Genomic DNA, 22,888 nt, shown 5'->3' on the forward strand with positions numbered 1-22,888 from the left:
TTTTTGATCAAATGAAAATTGCATAAAACCTCATAAGAAAAACAAACTAATATTGGTTGAAACTTTATTCTTTTTAGTTAAAAAGTCTCCTATTATTCAGAGTTTATCTTTTTTGGTTAAAAACCTATTATTTCGTTGAAAATTTAACTATTTTGTTAAGAGTCATATTTTTTTCGAAAATTCAAGACATTCAAGTTGTACATTCGTATCTTTTGGATAGAAATTTCGTCGTCTTCGATTACAAATTTCAGTATTTGGCTGAAAATACAATAATTTTTGGTTGTAGTTTAATCATTTTTGTTCGAAAATTCGATCATTTGGTTGTGAATGTCTTTTTTAAATTTATCTTTCTTAGTTGAAAATTAACTTCTGCCATAAAATGTCAACAATTTGGTTAAAAAGACATCGTTTTTTATCGAAAATTCAACTGTTTTATTTACAATTGTCATTTTGAATATAAAATTTGTCCTGTTGGGTCAGACATTTTTTGTGGTTCAAGATTAATCTTTCTTTATTTAAAATAAATTGATTGAAAGTTGATTTTTTTTTAAATTGATATTTTTTCGTAGAAAATTAACTTCTGCCATGAAAATTCTTTTTCGGTTGCAAATCCATCCTTTTCAGTAGAACTATTTTTTTCTGGTTAAAAAATAATCTTTCTTCACTTAAAATAAACTTTGTTCTTCAAAATTGAACTGCCTTCTAAAAAACTGTACTTTTTGGTTTAAAATTCAACTATTTGGTGGAAAACGTACAATTTATTCAAAATTCAACTATTTGGTCAAAAGTTCAAATATTTTCTTGAAAAATTGTCTCTTTTGTTTAAAAGATTGGCTATTTGGTTGTAAATGCAATTGCTTGGTAGAATTTGTTTATTATAAGTTAACTTTTCGGTTGAAAATTCATCTTTCTTAGTAGAACATTAATCTATTTTCGATGAAGATTCAACTATTTAGTTGAAAATTCGTCTTTTTGGTTAAATATTAATTTTTTAACTGAAAATTTAACTACATTTTCGATTGAAAAGTTTTATTTTGTTCTTTGGTAGAAAAGGAATCCTCTGGGTTGAAAGTTCAACTATAATTGTTTAAAAGTATAAACTACTTTAGTCGCATTTTTTTGTTTTATTATAAGATTTATCGTTTGTTTCAAAATGAATACTTTTAACTGAAAATTTATTTATTTCACTTTTGGTTGAAAATTCATCTTTTTCAGTCAAAAATTAAACTATTTTGGTTGAAAATTCATCTTTTTTTAGTAGTAAATTAATTTTCTTGGTCGAAAATTCATCTCTGCTTGGTTGAATGTTAAAAAAACTTATTAAACATTTATATTTATTTTTAGTAGAAAATTAATTTTCTTATTTAAAAATTTCTATTTTTGGTTGAAAAGTTAAGTATTTTTTTAATCTCTTTTTTTAATGTAAAAAAATGTTACTATTTCCTTTTTGCTTGAAGATTCATAATTTTAGTTGAAAATCCTCTTTCGTTGAAGAATGAACTATTCTTTTCATAATTTGTCTTTTAGTAGCGAATTAATTTTCTAATTTAAAAATCTATATTTTTGGTTGAAAAGTTAAGTATTTTTTTTTAAATCTCTTTTTTAATGTGAAAAAAATTTTACTATGTTCTTTTTGCTTGAAGATTCATAATTTTAGTTGAAAATCCTCTTTCGTTGAAGAATGAACTATTCTTTTCATAATTTGTCTTTTAGTAGCGAATTAATTTTCTTATTTAAAAATCTATATTTTTGGTTGAAAAGTTAAGTATTTTTTTTTAAATCTCTTTTTTTAATGTGAAAAAATGTTACTATGTCCTTTCTGGTTGAAATTTTGTTGCGGTTAAAAATTTATGTATTTCAAAAGAAAATTCGAATAGAAAATTAATCTTCTTGTTTGAACATTCTTTTTTTTATTCAACTATTCTTGTTTGAGTGTTGAAATAATTGATTAAAAAATTTTTTTTTTTGCTTGAAGATTCATAATTTTAGTTGAAAAATCTCTTTTGTTGAAAAATGAACTATTTTGTTGATAATTCGACTTTTTTAATGGTAAATGAATTTTCGTATTCGAAAAAAAAATTTCTTGAAAAGTTTTTGGTTAAAATTTTGTTGTTGAAAAATGATGTTATTTTAGAAGGAAATTCTAGTAGAATATTAATCTGCTTGTTTTAAAATTCATTTTTTTTTTTGTTTTAAAAATTCAATTATAGTTGGTTCGAAGTTGAAACAATTAATTAAAAATTAATTTTTCGTTGACTTGAAAATTCATAATTTTAGTTGAAAAATCTCTTTCGTTGCAGAATTAACTATTTTATTTATAACACATTTATAACACCATTCATTTTAGTGACAGATTAATTTTCGTATCGGAAAATTGATTTTTTTGATTGAATAGTTAACTTTTTTAAATATTTTTTTAAATGTTACTATTCGATTTTTGGCTGAAATTTTATTGTTGAAAAATTATGTATTTATGAAGAAAATTTTAGTTGAAAAATCTCTTTTGTTGAAGAGTGAACTATTTTGTTGATAGTATGACTTTTTTTAGTGACAAATTAATTTTCTTATTTGAAAATTTTTGTAGATTTTGAACAATCTTTTTTTCTCAATAAAAAAATGTCACTATTGCATTTTTGGTTCAAAGTTTATTGTTGTTGAAAAATGATGTATTTTAGGAGAAAATTCTTGTAGAAAATTAATCTTCTTGTTTGAAAATTCATTTTTTCCACTTTTGAAAATTCAATTATAGTTGGTTGAAAGTTTAAATAATTGATTAAAAATTAATTTTTTTTTGCTTGAGGATTCATAATTTTCGTTGAAAAATCTCTTTTGTTGAAGAATTAACTATTTTGTTGATAATTCGACTTTTTCAGTAGCAAATTAATTTTCTTATTTGAAAGCTTTTATCTTTTTGGTTGAAAAGTTAACCTTTTTGTTCTTTTTTTTTTTATTAAGAAAATTTTACTGTTCCATTGTTGATTGCAATTTTGTTGTTTTTGAAAATTGATGTATTTTAGATTAAAGTTTTAATCGAATTTTGATTGAAAATTCAATTATACTTTTATGAAACTTGAAAAGTTTCGTTGAAGAATTAACTTTTTTGTTGATAATTCGACTTTCTTAATGGCACATGAATTTTCGTATTTGAAAAAAAAATTTCTTGAAAAGTCAGTTATTTTTTGAAATCTTTTTTTTTTAACAAAAAAAAATGTTACTGTTCTATTTTTAGTTAAAATTTGGTTGTTGAAACAATTTATTAGAAATTCATTTTTTGGCTTGAAAATTCACAATTTTAGTTGAAAAATTTTTTACGTTGAAGAATGAACTATTTTGTTTATAAATCGTCTTTTTTAGTGACAATTCAATTTTCTTATTTCAAAATTATTGTTGATTTTTTCTCAAAATTCAATTATAGTTGGTTGAAAGTTTAAATAATTGATTGAAATTTCATTTATTTTTTTTTTTTGCTTGGTTACTCATAATTTTAGTTGGAGAATTAACTATTTTGTTCATAAATCGTATTTTTTAGTAGCAAACTAATTTTGTTTTTTGAAATTTTTTATCTTTTTGGTTGAAAAGTTACAATATTTTTTAATTAAAAAAACTTTTACTATCCCATTTTTGATTGCAATTTTGTTGTTGTTGAAAATTGATGTATTTTATATTAAAATTTTAGTAGAATTTTGATTGAAAATTCAATTATAGTTGTATAAATTCAGTATGTACCTACAATATATATTTTTTTCAATTGAATTTTTTCAGTTGCGTAAGGACATGTACGAAAAAATGGTACAAATCGATCCTTCCGCCCCAAGTGCCGAAGAACGTAGAGTTCAAGGAGTCACAAAACCCCGATACATGGTTTGGCGAGAAACAATTTCCAGTACAGCGACTCTTGGTTTTCGAGTCGAAGGCATCAAATTAGCGCATGGTGGTTCTTCAAAAGACTTCAAAACGACAAGAACTCGAGAGCAGGTATACAAATTTTTTAATTAACACTTTAGATTAGACGATGAAATATGAAATTGATTAGAGATTCAGAGTGGCGACTTAACCGGGAAACAGGGAAATGACCGGGAATTTAAATAAAAATCGGGATTTTTCTCCTGATCTCTATAAAATTTAAGTCTTCATTATTTCGATAATTTTGGTCTATTTAGAAAATAATTATCCTCACTTGGAACAGGAAATTTGAGAAAATAAATATCATTTTTATCATAGGACATGGAGTTTTCGTAAAGCAATATAATTTCACATGGAACAGGGAATTTTTTAAAAGAATTATCATTCGGATTCAGAAGAAAGGAACTTAAAAAAGTCACGCTTCCAAGTCAAAATCCGTCACAATTTGAAAGTTCCCTCTTCCAAATTTTAGATAAAGAAGTAGTACTTAAAAAAAATTCTGAATTATAATAGAAAATTTTGTTACATTTTTCGTTTATTGAAAATAATTTTTTTTGTAACTAGAAATTTAACTATTCCAGTAAAAAAATGTAACTACTTTGCTAAAAAATTAATTTTTTTCCTGGTTAAGAATGAGATTTTTAACAGAAAACTTAACTACTCTATTTTTGGTTGAAAATTTGGTCGAAAGTTGATATTTTTTATTTAAAAATTTAACTATTTATTTAAAAATTTATGTATTTTGTGGAAAATTCGTCCTTTTTGTGTAAAATTAATCTTTATGAATGAAAATTCATCTTTTTGGCATAAAGTTCAACTCTTCAAATTGAAGATTCATCATTTTAGTTAAAAGTTAATCTGTATGGTAGAAAATTATTTTCTTTAATTGAAAATGTAACTGCTCCATTTTTAGTTACTTTTTCTAGTTCAAAATTCAACAATTTGGATGGAAATTTTTGTCTTTTTTTAATTGAAAATTCAACTATTTCGTTGAAAATCCACGTATTTGTTTCAAGAATCAATTTTTTTTTAGAAAATTATCCTTTTCTTTTCAAGTTAATCTTCTTGTTTGAAAATTATTGTTTTCTGTTAAAAATTCAAGTATTTCAGTTAAATATTTATCATTTTAGTTGAAAATTCATATTTTAGGTTGGAAATAAAATTGTTTGGTTGAAATTTAAACAATTGTTAAAAATTAATTTTATTGCTTGAAGATTCACCATTTTAATTAAAAATTAATTTCTTTGGTTCAAATATGAGCTAGTTGATTGAAAACTTGTTTTTTCTTTGCATGAAAAGGATTTTTATACCGAAAATTTAACTATTTTGTAGATTTTTTAAGAATATTCCATCATTTATTTGAAAATTCATATAATTGATTTAAAATTCATTTTTTCACTGATAATTTAATTATTTAATTTTTGTTTGAAAAATGGTCTTTTTTAGTATGAAATTCCTTGATTTTGAAAGAGTAATTTTTTAAATTTGAATTGAATATTCCATAGTTTTAGTTGAAAATTCATTTGTTTTGTTGTATATTATTTTTTTTAAGTTAAAATTTAATTATTCAAGTGTTGGTTGATAATTGATCGTTTTTAGTGAAAATTAATTTTTTTGTTTATAATTGAAAATTCAGCAGTTAGATTGAAAATTGAACTCTTTTTTTTGAAAGTCCGTATTTTTTGTTGCAAATTAATTTTTTCAACTAAAAGCTTAACTATTCCATTTTTCTGATTAAAGTTGATATTTCTTAGTGAAAAAATTTAAGTATTTGTTTCAAAATTAATTTGTTTTGCAATATTTTGCTCTGTTTTGTTAAAGGATCTTTAGAATAAACGTCAAGAATCAAAATAAATGTTTTCGTTGGGCGGCAAATCAAAAAATAAATCAAAACAAAAATGTATATAAATAAATAAATGTTACTTTTAGTTGACCGGAAAAATGAAAAAACTTGTCCGGAAATTGTACAAATAAAGAATATAGAAGTACTCAATATTTTTCCAGGTAAGCGAGGCGCTAAAGCGATTCGTCGACGGCTATCCTCACGCAGTTCCAAAGTACCTCCAACGCTTGAAAGCGATTCGAGCAACTTTAAAAGCTTCGTCGTTCTTCGCTTCTCATGAAGTTGTCGGCTCGAGTCTTTTATTCGTCCACGACTCGCGGAACGCTGGAGTTTGGATGATTGATTTTGCGAAAACGCTGCCCTTGCCGCAGCACTTGCCTCAAATTTGCCACGACGCCGAGTGGCAAGTTGGCAATCACGAGGACGGCTATTTAATTGGTGTCAACAATCTCATAGACATTTTCGAAGACATCCGAAACTCCGAGACGTAATTTACTTAAAAAAAAAGAAACTGCCAGAGAACCTCACCGATTGGGGGGAACAGTGGACCAATCCAGATCTTCGATACCGAAATTAGTATAAATGACTTTCTCTAATTTGATTACGAATTCAAAGAATTCAGTATGGTTGACGACAATCTACGTAAAAAGTGGACGTACAAAGTAATGACGTAGGTGATAAACACTGCGAGAAAGTATTTCAGGAAAGAACATTTTTCGTAATTTGTCAATCACAACGAGAAACAGACCAAAGACGCGGTGGCTTTTTGCTGCCAAGAAATCCACAACTGTGTATTAAAAGCAGGGTGTCTACTCAAATCCTGAAAAAAAAATTCCTGGCAATTCCAGTTTTTTTTTCTAGATATATATATATATATATATTTTTTTTTTTTTTAATAATCTAGTAGTAATTCGTGGGGCGACTGAAAAATCCCGAAAAATAATATTTCCAAACTGTTTATAATATTACCGAACTGAAAAATTCCCGAATAATAAAATAATTGACAGTTTATAAGATTATCAAATTTGAAAATTCCCGAATTTAAATAATTGAAAAAATTGTTTTTTTTACTAAATACTATTTAATTAATTAAAATACTATAATAAAATATTTTTATCAATGAAAATTTCCTTTTCATTGTTCAAAGTTTTTAGAAACTATTTTTTGAATTAAAAATAACAATAATTGAAGAAAAAAATATTTCTCTAGTTGAAAAATTTCCTTTGAAAATGTGCATAGTATTTTACGAAAACGTAGGGAGAAATTTTCCTTTACGTTCGAGGCGCATGTTTTCAAATTTATTTTTTTTATATAATTTGTATACAATCATTGTTATTTTAAATTCAAACAATAAATTTTTTAAACTTTGAAACATTACAAAAAATCATCGATAACAGTAGTTTATTATTGTGTTTTTAATAAATAAACAATATGCATTAAAAACAATTATTTTAATTGTTTATTTTTGGTTTTTTATAAATCGAAATTTTTCTAGTTCATATATTTCATAATTCGGCAATTTTCTGTCGGGAATTTAAAAATTCGATAATATTATAAAATGTCGGGAATTTTCTTATTCAGGGATATGTATATAATTTCGCGAGTATATTAAAAATAATATTCTTTTTCAGTTCGTGCAAAAATATAAATGTGTCAAAATAGTTCTATTCACATGTAAAATGAAAGAACTATTTTTTTTCAATTCTGAAAGTCACTTTTTTAACGAAAAAGATGAAATTTCAACAGAATAAATTAATTTTCAGCTAAAAAAGATGAATTTTCAACAGAATATTAACTTTTTACGAAAAAAGGCAAATTTTTAATTAAATACATGAATTTTTATTGAAACCGTTCATTTTTCAACTAATAAAAGGTAAATTGTCCATAAAATAGTTAAATTTTCAATTCAATAAGGTCAACTTTAAACCAAAAATTGAAGTTCAGTTTTTAATTTAAAAAAATTAATTGTCAACCAAAAAAATCGAATTTCTAACGCAATAGTTCAATTTTCCCGTAAAGTGATACATTTTCAACTCAAATTTGAATATTTAACGGAAATAGTTGAATTTTATTTCGTTGATAGACCATGTATTTTGTTCAGAATTCGTCCTTTTTGCTTACAAATTTCGTTTAGAAAAAATTGAATTATTTTGTTGAAAATTCGCTTTTTTTGTTTTTGTTGTTAAAACTAATTTTGCAAATTAAAAATTTAACGAAACAGGTTCATTTTTTACTAGAGTGGTGGAATATGCAACTGGGTTAAACAATTGTTTAGTTGAAAAAAATGTAACAAATTTAATTTTTTTTACCAAAAATACCAATTCTCCTCAAAATACATGAATTTTCATTGAAGGAGTGAAAAAGTTTCAACTCAAATTATGAATCTTATACTGGAATAATTGGATTTTAAACCAAAAAGCTGTGTTAAAAAAAAGGTTTAATTCCAGTCAGAGAAGGGGAATTTTCACCAAAACACATGAATTTTGAGAAAAGATAAATATTAACCAAAAATTAAATAGTTAAATTTTCAGTTTAAACAATCATTTCCAACTAAAATTATGGAATATTTAACTAGACTAATTAAGTTTGTAGTGCAAAAAAATTTAATTTTCTACCAAAAAGATAAATAAAAAAAATACATGCATTTTGAATTAAAAAAGATAAATTTTCAGCCAAAAATTGAAAAGGAATATTGTCAGTTAAAAAAATTAATGTTAAATCAATTAGATGCATTTTTAACTAAAATTATGAAATACCAATATGGAATAGTTAAATATTCAGTTTAAAAAGAAAAACGAATTTTCAACAAAATAGTTAAATTTTCGTTAAAAATGACGAATTTTTAACAAGGTTGAATTTTTAATTTAGAAAGATTTTTCAGTCACGACTAAAGTCGTATAATATTCAACTGGGTTAAGTAATTTTTTAATTGAAAAACATTCATTTTTAACAAATAAGATTAATTTTTTACAAAAAAAAAGAAAAAAAAACCATTTTCAACAAAATACAGGAATTTTCGAAGAAATAGTGAAAAAATTCCAATGAAAATTATGAATCTTCTACTTGAATAATTGAGTTTTAAACCAAAAAGATCAAATCAAAAAAATAGGACATCATTTTTTAAGTAAAAATAAGCTAAATTTTCAGTTTAAAAAATGATTTCCAACTAAAATTATGGAATATTCAACTGGACTAATTAAATTTTCAGCTAGAATAAATAATTTTCAAAGAAAGCGAGAAACTTTCAACTAAAATGATGAAATATTTGATTGGATATAGAATACTTTCATTAAAAAAAAAAGTTCAACAAAATATTTAAATTTTCACAAAAAAAGTATTTTTAACAAGTGTTGAACGTTTAGTTAAAAAAATTAGTTTACACAACATAAAAAAAATAATTTCCAAAAAAATAGTTCAATCCAGTAATATAAAGCTACTTTTAAAAATTGAGAAAATATTATTATTTAATTTTACATTTAAAATTTAAACACAAAAATGCATGCATGTTCTCGAAAAAAATCGGACATTTCCAGGGTTTTTTGAGATATAAAGAAATGCCCTGACAATTCCAGGTTTTCCAGGTGACTAGACACCCTATAGAAGGTAAAGAGTGCTAGACTGTAATGTTTATAGTTAATTTAATTTAATATCTGCCGTAACGTAAGTTTTTATTTATATTGCAAATAACACTGTGAAATAAGTTTCGATACAAGATCTTTGTGTTTTGTAATCAACTCTATAATCATACATCTGTAAATTACGTCACCGTTTCCACACTTCATATTCACTCTCTGACCATCATCGCGTATTAAAAACATACATTCTAATTACCACACATGTTGATCTTATTTCGCACGAGACACTCCTTTTTTTAAATTCTAATTGTACTACGAAACTAGAGCGTAAAAGCTATCTCACAATTTGCGTTCGCGTCGGAAAAAAACTGCCGTTTTTTGCTGTTTTTTTTTCTCTGTGAAAGACTACATACAACGAGAAAGAATGACGTCCGATAGTTAAACCAAGATCGTCGGAACAATTCAAAGGAAACGTTTTGGAAAGTCGAAATTTTGAAAAGGTATGTCATTCTTTACCGAAAATTTGAATTTCCAATTCAAATTTGCTACTTGCTATTCAAAAATCTCTTTTCCAAAATCAAATTTCCTTTTTTTTTATTACTTTTTTGTCTATTTCAAAACCCCACTTTAGATCCACTCACTCGCATTCATCGATTTATTCTCCAAATGTACAATTTCAGTCGGGGAATCGAGTTGTCGATCGCCGAAACGAATAAATAAGACTGCACAAATGTTTAAAGTTCTTCTCAAGGCGTGTAAGAATTACCCCTCGAAGGTTGTTGATTTTGAGCCGATTGTTGTTGTTGCTGCTGGTTGGTGGTGGTCTGCGTCGAGGACATCGTAGTGGGCGCCAGGACTCGAGCATAGACTGCAGCGCCCGTTTTGAGACCAGCGGCCGTCGGAATCACTTTTAAACCGTGTAAAGTTTTTATATTTAACAACTGACTTGGTAAAATAATGGGTTGTTGCTGCGAGGATTGAGCCTGTTGAGATTGCTGTTTTCCTAAAATCACACCTCCACTTCCACTGACTCCTACACCTTTGCTACCACTGGCAAGCACAATGGGTTTTCCAGCGAGTTGAGCAGTCACCATTCGGACTGTTTGTTGTTGGCCTCCTGTTTGTTGTTGTTGCTGGTGAGTGCTCACAATTATTTTTGGTGGCACAGACGAGGTTTGAGCTTGCGACACAACCTAAACAAAGTTATAAATATGATTACAAATTAGAGAGGATTAGAGACTTCAAACTAGGACGGTTCATTTTTTTTCTTGTAGTCCGAGGAGCCAGGAACCGTTTGGTACGCGGAAATAGGTCCTCGCAATTTTTTAAAATGGATATTGTGCAGAATGGTCTCATGAATCCAACACACGGTCTTCAAGAATAAGATTTTAATCAAATTTTCGGGTACTGTAAATTTTATTGTTTCTATCGTTTCTTGGAGATATTTGAGCAAAATTTATATTAAATTTAAATAATCGTTAGAACACTTTTTTATAAATTAAAAAAAATTTTTTTTAAATATGTGAAATTATGATTTTTTAACGTTTATTGATCCATATATTTACTGTTTTTGCTTAAATTTAATAATCTGATAATAATAAACATTTAAACAAATAATAATTTCATAGAATAAAATCAAGAAGTAAAAGACAAATACGCTATAAACACTGTGTATAAGGTAAATCGACCATAACTGGGACAACGTAAAAACAATGTCCAATACTGAGAAAATAATAAATATCGTTGAGTATCTTTTATATTCCAATATAAATTACAAAAGTAAAAATGTTCTATTATTTTTGAAGTTTTTTTATTTATTTTTGTCCTGACAAGTTATACATTTAGTGAAAAATAATCAAAAATATTCCTCAAAATGTGTGAATGAACTGCTACAAAATTTGCCAATTTTTTATTTCAAAACTTTCCGCAGAATTTTTACAGCATTGTACTATTGAAATTTCCTACGCTAAAAGAAAAAGTAATGTTTTTGCACATTTTTAATATCTTTAAGAATAAAATTCATAGCTTTATTAGCGATTTTATTCGGTGCCTAAACCGGGACCATGAAGCAGTATGAGGAGACCCCACTCGCGGAAAACCTGGACGCGTGAATTCGGATTTAGTTAGTTTGCATCGCTCGTAGCGCCTCTTGCGGAGAAATGCGAAACCGAGAACATTCTCAAAATTCTCTGATTTTTCCTTGACTAATTTTTCATTTCAAATCTTTAATATTCGAACACCAGCATTTTAATATTGTTCTATTTTTAATATAGCATATTATATAAACGGAATACAACAGTATTCCATATACAAATTTAAAATGTTCAAATTTTTAAATTGAGTTCAAACAAAAAAATGTCTTCTACCGTAAAAGATGGCTTTGAACAAAATACTGGAATTTTTAACAAAATAATTAAATTTTTTACATAATAGTTGAATATTCAACCTAAAAAGACAAATTCCCAACGAAAAAGTATCATAGTTATACAAAGAATTTTAAAAACAAAAAGACGAATTTATAACAAATAAAGATTTTTTAGTGGAAAAATAAATAAAAGTTTAATTTTCATAATTGAACCTTTAAGCCAAAAGACAAAATTTTCTTTAAAAAAACTAAATTTCCAAATAAACAATATAACTTTTCAGCAAAAAAATTAATTTTCCATATTAATCTTAAAAAAAATTGAAAAGTTACATTTTCTGTTAAGAGATTAATTTTAAACAAAAAAACGTATTTTCCACTAAACAGTTAAATTTCCAATCAGACATAAGCCTTCAATTAAGAAGCTAAATGGCTCACAATGTAGTTTAACATTGACCTAAGTAGTTAAATTTTCAACTAAAAAAAGATTAATTTTCAACAAAATAATTCAACTTTCAACCAAAGAGATGAATTTTCAATTTAAAATATAAATCTTTAACAAGAAAGTGATTTATTAATAAAGTGATTCAACCAAATCTTTCAAACCGTTGAATGTTCTGTTGAAAAAGATTTCAGTCGAGTTTTCGCGAGTAAAATATGAATTTTTAAACAAGAAATATTTCTCGACGAAAAAAATTGAATTTTCAATCCAAAAAGACGAATAATAAGCTCTAAAAGGATGAATGTTTAATTCCAAGAAAGTTGTGTTTTCATAAAAAAAAGATTCCAGTTCCCTCTACAAGATAAAAAATGGCATTTTTTTACAAAAAAAAGTTTCTACAAAAAAAATTGAATTTTCAATCCAGAAAGACGAATTTTTTCAACCTAAAAGGATGAATTTTAAACAAAATAGTTGAATTCTCTACCAAATAGTTGCATTTCTTTCCAAAAAATATTAAATTTTGTACTAAAATAGATGAATGTGTAATAAGAATGTCAAATTTGTTTATGACTAGAACTTTCATCCAGAAAATATTTTAGTACATTTTTTTAAACCAAAATATAAATTTTCAAAAAAAAGTACATTTTCGACGAAATAGTGAAATTTTCAAGAAAATAGTAGAATTTTCAACCAAAAAGTATGACTTTAACAAAAAAATTTAGTTTTTAACCAAACAGTTGCATTTTTATCCGAAAAATCTCACATTTTTCTTCGAAAAAGATGCATTTTTAATTGAATAAAAATTAAAACGAATTTTAAAAAGATGGTTGAACTTTCACCCAGAAAATATTTCTTGTTGAAGTTTCAACCAAACAGTTGCATTTTTATCAAAAAAGATGTCATTTCTCCTGAAGCAGGTGAATTTGAAAATCAAACAGACGAGCTTTCGAAAAAAAGAGTTAAATTTTCAACCGAAAAGTTGCATTATTATTCAAGAAAGATTAAATTTCTATGAAAACAGATAAATTAAACAAAACAAAACTTTTAAAAAATTGTTAAGAAAATTATAACATTTTCAACCAAATGATAAAATTTATAAGTAAAAGGATAATCTTCAGAAGAAAGTTGTTGCGAATTTTTAATATTCTAATCTGAAAATAGTAACGTTTTTAACTTGTTTTATTTTCGAAATTTTAATATTAAATTATTCAGATTCGAGATTCTTTAATTCAAAATAATATTGTTCAATTTTAAACGCTTTGAATTAGAATTAAATGATACAATTTCAACTACTTTAAAATAAAACTGTTCATTAAAACAAAATTAGAATCTAAAATTTTTCAATTTGGAACGTCTTTAATTAGAAATAATACAGTTTTAATTTCATTGAATTATAATAATCGAATTTTATACATTTTATTTTTAACGTTATGAACTTGTCAAATTTTCTTATAACCTTAAATAATTGAAATTCGTGATTCTTTAATTTTAAAATAAAATTGACTCATTTTGTAAGCTTTAAAATAGAAATTATACAATTTTTAAACTTTTGTAATAAGATTGTCTAATTTTTTAAATTCATCTATGCGTCCAAATTTTCCAACGGCGGCAGTGGGGTCTCCTTATTCTACTTCGTGATATTTACGAATTGTTCCGTAAACATGACTACATTTAAGTACTTTTTAAATGAATTCTTTATACCAAAGTTTTTGTTTAAAATGTTTTTTAAACAATATTTTGCGACTTCTATTTTCGATGTGCACATAAACAAAGTAAAACATCTGCACAGAAAAAGATATTTGACATCGCGATAGAAAATTCATATTTCAACATTAAATTAAAAATAGTAACCAGTCTGTGCAAAATATTTTATGGATGTTTTTAAACTTAGAATTTGATATGCTATAAGATCCATTTATTGGAAAAATGATATCTGACTTTGGAAACAACCCTATTATAGAATTTCAGAAGCTTTGCCTTTGAAAGATTTAATTTAGTTTTTAATATTAAATTGTTAAATTTTAATCGCTTTCAATTTAAATTATTCAAATTTATAAAGAATACAATTCCAATTCTTCTGAATTTTAAAGACCCAACTTTGAAAATTTGATTCTTAAAATATTAAATTTAGAATGTTTTGATATGGTCATACTTTCGATATTTTAATATAAAATCATGCTAGTTTCGTGATTTTCCATATCAAATTAAAATTCTTTAATTTTTAGCGTTTCGCCTTAGAAATTATACAATTCAAATACTTTCTCTAATTAAATTGTCCAAAATCTTTCCCATATTTTTTTTTAAATTTCAGACGCTTGCAATTCAAAATGATTAATTATTTTTTCGAAAATATTTCAAATTTTATACTAAAAAAAATGGTTATGGCAATAAAACGCATCTCTATATTTACCTTCATTAGACACCAAAGTATCCTTATTTTTATTATTATATGATTTAAAGTCAATCAATTTCCTGTATAAAGGCCATGAGACAAATATTTAAAAACTAGTGACCACCCTAAATGAGCTATACAGGGTGATTTTTTTTTAACTTGAAACTTTATATATACAGGATTTTAAAGTAAAAGTTTAAAGTAACTCGATTATATTAATCTTATCAATATTTCATATGAATCTATAATACTGAATTTTAATGCATACTACCTAATTTTTGTTGAAAAATTAAATTTATTAGATACTATTACTATTAATATAAAATCATGCTAGTTTTGGAAATTCGTTAATTATTATTTTAACTTCAACATAAAATTCTGTATATACAGGGTGATTTTTGTAACTTGAAACTTTCAAATGTATCGAAAAATAAGCTCTCTATGAAACAATGTTATGAATCAAAAGTTATAAATCACAGGGTAAAACATTCAGGCTAAATTCATAAAACTCTAAAAAAATTCAGGTTCAATCCAAAAATTTTTAAATACTTTGGAAAAAACTGGAAAAGTCAAAAAATTTCTATTGACTTTCGTCAAATTGGAAGAAATATAGAGGAATTTAAGATAAATGATAAGAATCCGATGAAATTTATAACAGTTCAAGGGGAATTTGAGACAAAAATTCAAATAAATTGAAAACAATTTAAAAATAATTATAAACTTCATTAAATTCAGGAAATTTGAAATGAGCTTAGAAAAGTTCAAAAAAATTTGATAAAACGCCTAAGAATTCAAGGTGAGGTTGAAAGATTTCAGGATCAATTGAATAAAAACTTTTAAATTTTTTTAGAAAATATAGTTAAATACAAACTTTTAAAAAAATCATTGAATTCAGCAAAATTGAGTGAATTTAGAAGACATTAAAAGGGTTTGAAAGAATTCATGATAAATTAATAAGAATTCAGAGCGAAATCCAAAGAAATTGCAAAAAATATTTGAAAATCTCTTCAAGTCCTTGAAACCCTACGAAATCCCTCACTTCTTGTGAATAAATTCTTTGAAATTCATTACAATATTATAAAATCCTATGACATCACATGCAATCTGATGATACTTCCTGAAATCCTTGAGAAGGTATTAAAATACCTTGACGACTTTTAAAATCTGTTAAAATCGTTAAAATCCATGAAAATCTTATAAAACCCTTTTGAATCTTTTAAAATATCTTTAAATTACTAAAATCCTCGGAAATCTCTTGGAATTGTTTAAATCTCTTTAAAATGCATTCCAACCATTAAAATTAATACAAAAAGTTCTGGAAATCTTTTAAAATTTCCTAAAATATTTCAAATCCTTCAAATATTAAAATTCTTTGAACTCAAATTACTCAAATCTACTAAAAATTTATTTTTAATATTTCAAAATAGCCCAAAATATTTCAAATCTTTTGAACTTTTTTAAAGATCTTGAAAATGCCAAAAATTTGAAAAAATACTTTAACATATTTTTAATCTTTTCATTATTTTATGAATTGATTCTCCAGATTAATTAAATTAAAACTTTGAAAATGTCGAGAAAAAATTCATTCAATTTAAGAAGAATTGTATAAATTTATAATAATTGAATGAATTAAAAAAGATTAAAGTGAATTTATAAAATTCAAGCGAATTGCAAAGATTTTAGGAGAAATTAGTAAGAATTCAGTTTGAATTACAAATCTCTTCAAATCTTTAAAGCCCTAGGAAATACCTTAATTCTCGAGAATAAATTCCTTAAAATGATTGAAATCTTCGGAAATCTTATAAAATAACGTGAAATCTTTGAAATATTTTAAAACGTTATAGGACCGGCACAATTTTTCCATATCATCCGAAATTCTACAAAATTTACTATCCTAAAATAATTCAAACGCTTTGAAATTCCTTCTAATTAATTAAATTAATCAAAAATTCGTTGGAATATCTTAAAACTCCCTAAAATATTTCAAACTAAAATGTCTTGAAAATGCCTTAGAAATTTTCAAACTACACTAAAATCTTAAAAATTCATTTAAATTATTGAAATCTTAAAATTTTTTCGGAATCTTTATTTATATGCCATTTTCATTGAAAAGGGGACTAAAAAGTGATTGTACAAAAAGCGACAGTGTGGCAGCTCTGATTATATTTTACAGTTGCTTCCTCCAGAAAATGCCCTAATTTTGGCTAATTTTCTTTAATCCCTGACTCTTGGAAGCTTTAATCTTATTATAAATTTTTGTAAGGTTCCATTATGGAGACCAAATAGGGTACAATTGAGAACATAGCGTCTGTGAAGGCCTAGCATATATATATTTTGTCTTATTAAAATTCATCATACACGATGTGCCTGAACGAACTTTTTTTGAGTATATTACTTAAAGGATCCGTGGTCTAAACCTGTTAACTGAAATTTTTTTCAACATTGATTTTTTTGTATTTTCTGGACTATTTTTTACATGCAGTTAATATTCCACAAGCAAAGCGGCAAAATTCCTTTGAGTTTTTTTTAAAAGGATTTTCAAAAATCGCGTTTTGGTGTCGAGGGCGTAGTTCCGCGCTCTAAACCTGTTAAATGTTTATGCTGTCTAATGAGGTATCCGTGCATTTTTTCACGGCAGTGTGCGTGTGCAGGTGAGTGTATGTGTTTGTCGAAAGTTTTTTGTGGCTACTTTCACGTATCTTTAATGTTGTCGTCTACAGATCGCTGGAAAGGCATTGTGCAATAAACTATTTAAAATTTTTCAAGCACATCTATGTTCGGCCCTCGATACCAAACATTTCGACATATAAAACTTGCCCGTAGCTTCAAAAACAACGTAAAAACATGCGGGCTCGGGAAAAACAATAGAAAATCAGCGCTAGAACCCTGCAGATAATATGTTTAGACCGCTGGACTCTTTGTAGATAACATATGAATAGCTTTCAATTTTCATATAATGTTCAATTTCGGTTCAAGTGTAATAAAACTAACGTCTATTATTTTCCTTTAGTAAATGAACAAAAAAAAAACATTTTTCAGTTTTAAAAAATATTGAAAATTGCAAAAATAACAACGATTTTCCTTCGCCGTGTAAAATTTCCGAAATGTCGGTTAATAAATTTAGACGCCGGACCCTTCACTTCGAAACTTCATTGCTTTATAACTTTGGTTAAAAGTTTGTCTTTTTACGTTGATATAAAGTTAGGTATATTAAAAAATTATGTAAAAATACACTTATTATACAAGATTTATAATAAAAAGAATAACAAATATCATTTATGTACTTTAAACAAAACTTATTTCGAAAGTGAATCTTTTTTCCCCAAATTACTTATAAAATTGACAATAAAAAAAAGCAAAAATAAAAAACGGCTCATGCATGTGTATACAGGTTTAAATAAAAAAAAAGCAATTACCTGATACTGCGTCTGAATGACTTGTTTCCCTTGTCTATTAATCTGAGTCGCGTGGCCAGTAGTTGAAGCCAACTTTAATCCTTGCTTTGCAAGCAGACTTTCAACAGAGATTAATTGTCCTCCTCCTGCGCTAGTAAGAACCTTCGCTAATATTTTCTGTTGATTCTGTTGCTGTTGTGGCGACTGTTGAATTTGAACAGCGATAGGTTTACCACCAATTTGAGCGATGATCCTTTGCATTCCAGGATTTTGAAGTTGCTGTTGGCTCGCAGTAACAACTCTTTGTTGAAGCTGCTGCTGTTGCTGCTGTTGTTGATGAGGACAATTAAAAATTGTTTAAGAAAAGTCAAGATTGAATAATACAATAAATACGAGGGGTTGGTCACTATTTAAGGGGTTAAACCACTGTAGATCACGAAAAATAGGCATATTTCGGGAATTTTGTTTGGCTCAATACAAAATGTTTTTGAGAAAAATAAGTTATAATTTTATAAAGTGTATGGATGCAAGTAGATCTCGAAATTTTTACTAAAGTTAAAATGGCGCCTCATTGCTATTTTCGAAAGTTACATAATTTTCACAAATTTCAACAAAATATGAAATCCATCTTCGGAAAGGATTTAGTGATTCTCAAAACCACTTTCTTGCAAAATTCTTAAACCTGCAGTATACTCGGCATATTGTCTCTTGAAATCACTAAGTCCTTTCAGAAAACGAATTTCATATTTTGTTTAAATTTGTAAAAATTATGCAAGTTTTTGAAAATAGTAATAAGGAGCCATTTTTACTTAAGTGAAAATTTCGAGATCTACTTCCAACCGTACACTTTCTAACAATACATTTGATTTTACTTCAAAATTTGAAGATCTTTGAACGAAAAGCATAGAAAATACGAGTTTTGAGTATGTTATAAGTCGCAGTTTTGAATTTTACAAAATTTTAAATTTTAAGCATCACGAAATATGTTTTTTTTTACAATAATGTAGCCTTCTAATTGACACCTGAAAATTGTCACCGAGAAAAAAAGGAATGAGTTAAAAAAAATGGGCAGCCATCTTGCTTTTTTTTAATTTTGAATTTTAATTGACATCACGTGCTTTCTAATCAATAAATCGTCCTCTCGTAAGAATTTGACGAGATTTCTATATCAATTGTGGAAATTGTAATTTTCGTTCAAATTTCGGGATCCGCCATTTAGTACATTTTTAAAATAAATTTTTTTTTCCTGTAGATATAATTTTTCAACATAGTCGAAAGATCATAATTGTACAGAGCCAAAGAATTCCGATGAAATATAAAAAATATTAACTATATTTCTCAAATTTGGTGGAGATAAATTTTTTGGCTATTCAAACAAAATAGGGAGGTGAGACCAAGAAGAATTCAAAATCGAAAAATAAGGACCACTCTACCGGAACACTCTGGATTGAAATTTTTCGAAATTTTTGAATTTGTGGCAATAAAATAAATATACGAAAACCTACTTTTAATTGCTGTTGTTGTTGAAGCTGCTGAGACTGTGCAGCCCCGACCGAAGACTGTTTGATGAAAATAGTCTGTCCCTGAAGTCCGTGTCCAGTCAACAAGGATTTAATCTGTCCCGAACTGACCAACTTAATCTGAGAAGAAAGCAGCGTTTTTCCCGGCAAGACATGTTGCTGCTGCTGTTTCACATTGGCATTCTGCAAAATACTTTTTGCACCCTGATTCGTCATAACCGTTTGCTGCTGTTGATGCTGATTTTGAATTTTTGCCGTAGGAAAGATCGTGGCAACACTCGGGGAAGTACTTCCAGAGCTGCTCGCAACTGAAGTTGAAACCGGTTGAGCCGAGTGAAGAACCGAGTGGCCAGATAATCGAATTGTTTGCAATCCCGCCGATGTTGAGACCTGGATTTGATGATGGGGAAAGTGTTGCTGATTTGACTGAAGAAGACTCTGTGAGGTGGTCGTTTTTACGACCGCAACTGGTTTCACATTCGCAGTTGGTGCAGTCTTCACTATGTGAGATGGCGTCACTATTTGCGGCTTTGTGTCTATTGTTATTGAAGTTTCCCTGTTCATGATTGAATTTGAAATTGAGGAAATCGAACTTGTCGGTATTATAGGGGGTGGAGTTGCGACAGAAATAGTCGGGGTTGTTGTCATCTGCGGAATGGAAGCGATAATCGTTGGAGACTCGATGGAAGTTGGTTGCTCCAAGACGATTTTATCCTCCACTTTTCTCGTCTCTTTCCTAAAAAAATTATTTTATTCATTCCTTTCTAATATCATGGATCACAGTACAAAAAGATTTTTAAAAAATGGGCAAATGAGATTTTATTTTCGCACGCAAAAGGGGTAAGATTAAAGATTGACAGGGATCGCAGCGCAAAAAGAGCTCAAAAAAGGGTAATTTTCTCACGAAAAATTAAATATTTATTTGTACATGTCGAGAAGAACAATCTTTTTATAAGGAATGTTAAATTTTTTAATAATTATCCATTATTTTTCATTTACTTCTGCCATTAAAGAATTTATTTTTTTGAATTTGATATAATTAGGGCATTGGAAATCCATTCACAGTCATATAAAAGAGTCCGAGAAAAATAAAATTAGTTAAACAAACAATTTTGATATGTTCAGTATAGCGAAGTAAAAATTCTAAAATTAATCGAATCGTTTGAGCTGAAAGACAAGAATTTGTGGGTCAACATCCAAAACAAGTAAAGAAAATTTTTTTAATCGGTCAATATCTTCTGTCCTCGTTTTTAAATCTAAAATTAAAAAATTTTAAATATTGAGCGAAAAATTTATTTATAAATTTCGTACTTTTTATTATTGTTTACTAGTAAAAGCTGTAAAAATAAAAAATTTATCATAATTTTTAACCATAAGGAAATGTTTTGAATTTGAAATCGTTAAATTTTACTGATGTAATTTTTTTAATTTTTGTCAAATGCCAAAACCACAAATTCCTTTAACTCAATTTAAACATTGCTAAAGTTAGAACATTTAACATTGCAGTTAATGATTTTGGAAGTTCAGCACTGGAAACGTTTAAACTATTTATTCATGAATAATTGATTTAAGTTCTATAATCGCTTTAATTATAACTCAATAATGGGTACACTGATTATTTCAGAGAATTTTTTGCACAATACAAATATTGTATTTTCAAATATTGTATATTTAAAGAGAAAATGGGGAAGTTTATTGAAAAAAGGAAAGAGAAATTTCAAGAGAAAAGGGGAAGATTGCATGCTGCATTTATTTTTACATTTAGAAAAGAAGAAACCATCTTTTTGTGAAAAATTGCATAGGTTTCAAACAATGTTAAATGATTTTTTTTAAGGATTTTAAATTCAATTAATATAAATTAAATTAAATTTGGCCAGAAGAAACGTTTAAATAAAATCTCCGCGCGTAAAGCAAGCGCTTACGTCTCTGCAAAAAGATTTCTATGATTTCACAATTATTTCAAAAATTTTAGAAACATTTCAAAAAGTTTACAAAGATATCAATGACTACACACAAATTTCAAACAGATTTTTTTTTAATTCCACAGATTTCATTGATACCACAAAAAACGCAATGATTTCACAACGATTTAAAGAGGTTTTACCAAGATTTAAGAGATTTTAATGGTTTTACCAAAATTTAACAAACAGTTCAAAGATTTCTACAATATTCTATAAGAATGCAAAATATTTCAATGATTTTATAAAAATATTAATTATTTCAAATGATTTCAAAAGATTTTACAGATTTCATAAAAACTGCAATGATTTAACAAAGATTTCAACAAATTTCATGGTGATTTGATATATTTTACGAATATTATAAAAAATGTCGAAGATTACGAAATATTACAAAAAAATTGAATGGTTTCACATATATTTCAACAAAATTTAACAAACATTTCAAAGATTTCTATTAAATTTGATATGAGCGCAAAATATTTGAATGAATTCTAAAAAATTTAATTGATTTTAAAAGATTTCAAAATTTTTACCAAAACTGCAATGATTTAACAAAGATTTCAGGAAATTTCAGAACAATTCCTAAGATTTAAAAATAATTAAAGATTTCAAAACAAAAACTTAATGATTTTTCTTAGATTTTACCAAAATTTAACAAACAATTCAAAGATTTCTTTGAAAAAAATTGAAACGATTGCAAAAGATTTCAATCATTCCATAAAAAATTGAATACACAAAGTTTCACAGATATTTTAAAGATTTAACAAAGATTTGAAAGATTGCACAGATTTCAATAAATACCCAAAAATTTCGCAGGTTTCGAAAAGGTTTAAGAGAGATTTAAGAGATTTTTGTTCACAAAGATTTCACAATGATTGCAATAGATTTTCAAGGATTTCGTAAAGATTTCACAAAGACTTGTATTATTTTACAAAGACTTCAGATAGATTTGACAGATTGAACAAAGATTTCAATGTTTTCACAAAGATTTTGGATAGATTCAAAAGACTTTACAAAGACTGCAATAATTTATCTAAGATTTCACAAAGATCTCGATAATTTAAAAAGAATTACCGAATATTTAAAAAATATTTCAAATATTTCGCAAAGATTTCACAAAGATTTTAGAGATTTAAAATATTTCGCAAATATTTCAAAAAGATTTAAAAGACTTCACAAATACTTCAAAAATATTACAATGATTTCCAAAAGATTTCGAACATCTCACAAAGATTTAAAATAATTCGCAAGATTTTTGAAGAATTTGCAAAGATTTCACAATGATTTTACAGAAATTTCACAAAGAATTTAATGATTACCTAAAGATTTCACAGAGATTTCAATTATTTCGCAAGTTTTCAGATAAATTTAAAAGATTTCACAAAGGCTTCTATTATTTGACAAATATTTCAATGATTATCTAAAGATTTCAAGGATTTCACAGAAAATTCACAAATATTTTAGAAAAATTTCAATGATTTCGCTCAGATTTCAC

The 22,888-nt window shown here is 26.3% G+C and overlaps 2 protein-coding genes across 7 annotated transcripts in view; one reads left to right on the forward strand and one right to left on the reverse strand.

Moving 5' to 3' along the window:
* LOC117174566 (inositol-trisphosphate 3-kinase B) overlaps window positions 1-6,642 on the forward strand; it is a 157,529-nt gene extending 150,887 nt beyond the window's left edge. For all 5 annotated transcript variants that reach the window (XM_033363787.1, XM_033363788.1, XM_033363789.1 and 2 more), the window contains 2 exons: window positions 3,763-3,975; window positions 5,908-6,642. In XM_033363787.1, the coding sequence (XP_033219678.1) occupies window positions 3,763-3,975; window positions 5,908-6,237 (543 nt within the window). In that variant the 3' untranslated portion in view covers window positions 6,238-6,642. The remainder of the gene's footprint in view (window positions 1-3,762; window positions 3,976-5,907) is intronic.
* Window positions 6,643-9,397: 2,755 nt separating this feature from the next.
* LOC117174264 (nuclear factor related to kappa-B-binding protein) overlaps window positions 9,398-22,888 on the reverse strand; it is a 44,028-nt gene continuing 30,537 nt past the window's right edge. For both annotated transcript variants that reach the window (XM_033363180.1, XM_033363179.1), the window contains exons 13-15: window positions 19,418-20,168; window positions 17,934-18,239; window positions 9,398-10,514 (exon numbers count right to left, since the gene is read on the reverse strand). In XM_033363180.1, the coding sequence (XP_033219071.1) occupies window positions 10,068-10,514; window positions 17,934-18,239; window positions 19,418-20,168 (1,504 nt within the window). In that variant the 3' untranslated portion in view covers window positions 9,398-10,067. The remainder of the gene's footprint in view (window positions 10,515-17,933; window positions 18,240-19,417; window positions 20,169-22,888) is intronic.

The sequence above is a fragment of the Belonocnema kinseyi genome, chromosome 6, assembly GCF_010883055.1.
Source record: "Belonocnema kinseyi isolate 2016_QV_RU_SX_M_011 chromosome 6, B_treatae_v1, whole genome shotgun sequence".
Taxonomy (NCBI): Eukaryota; Metazoa; Arthropoda; class Insecta; order Hymenoptera; family Cynipidae; genus Belonocnema; species Belonocnema kinseyi.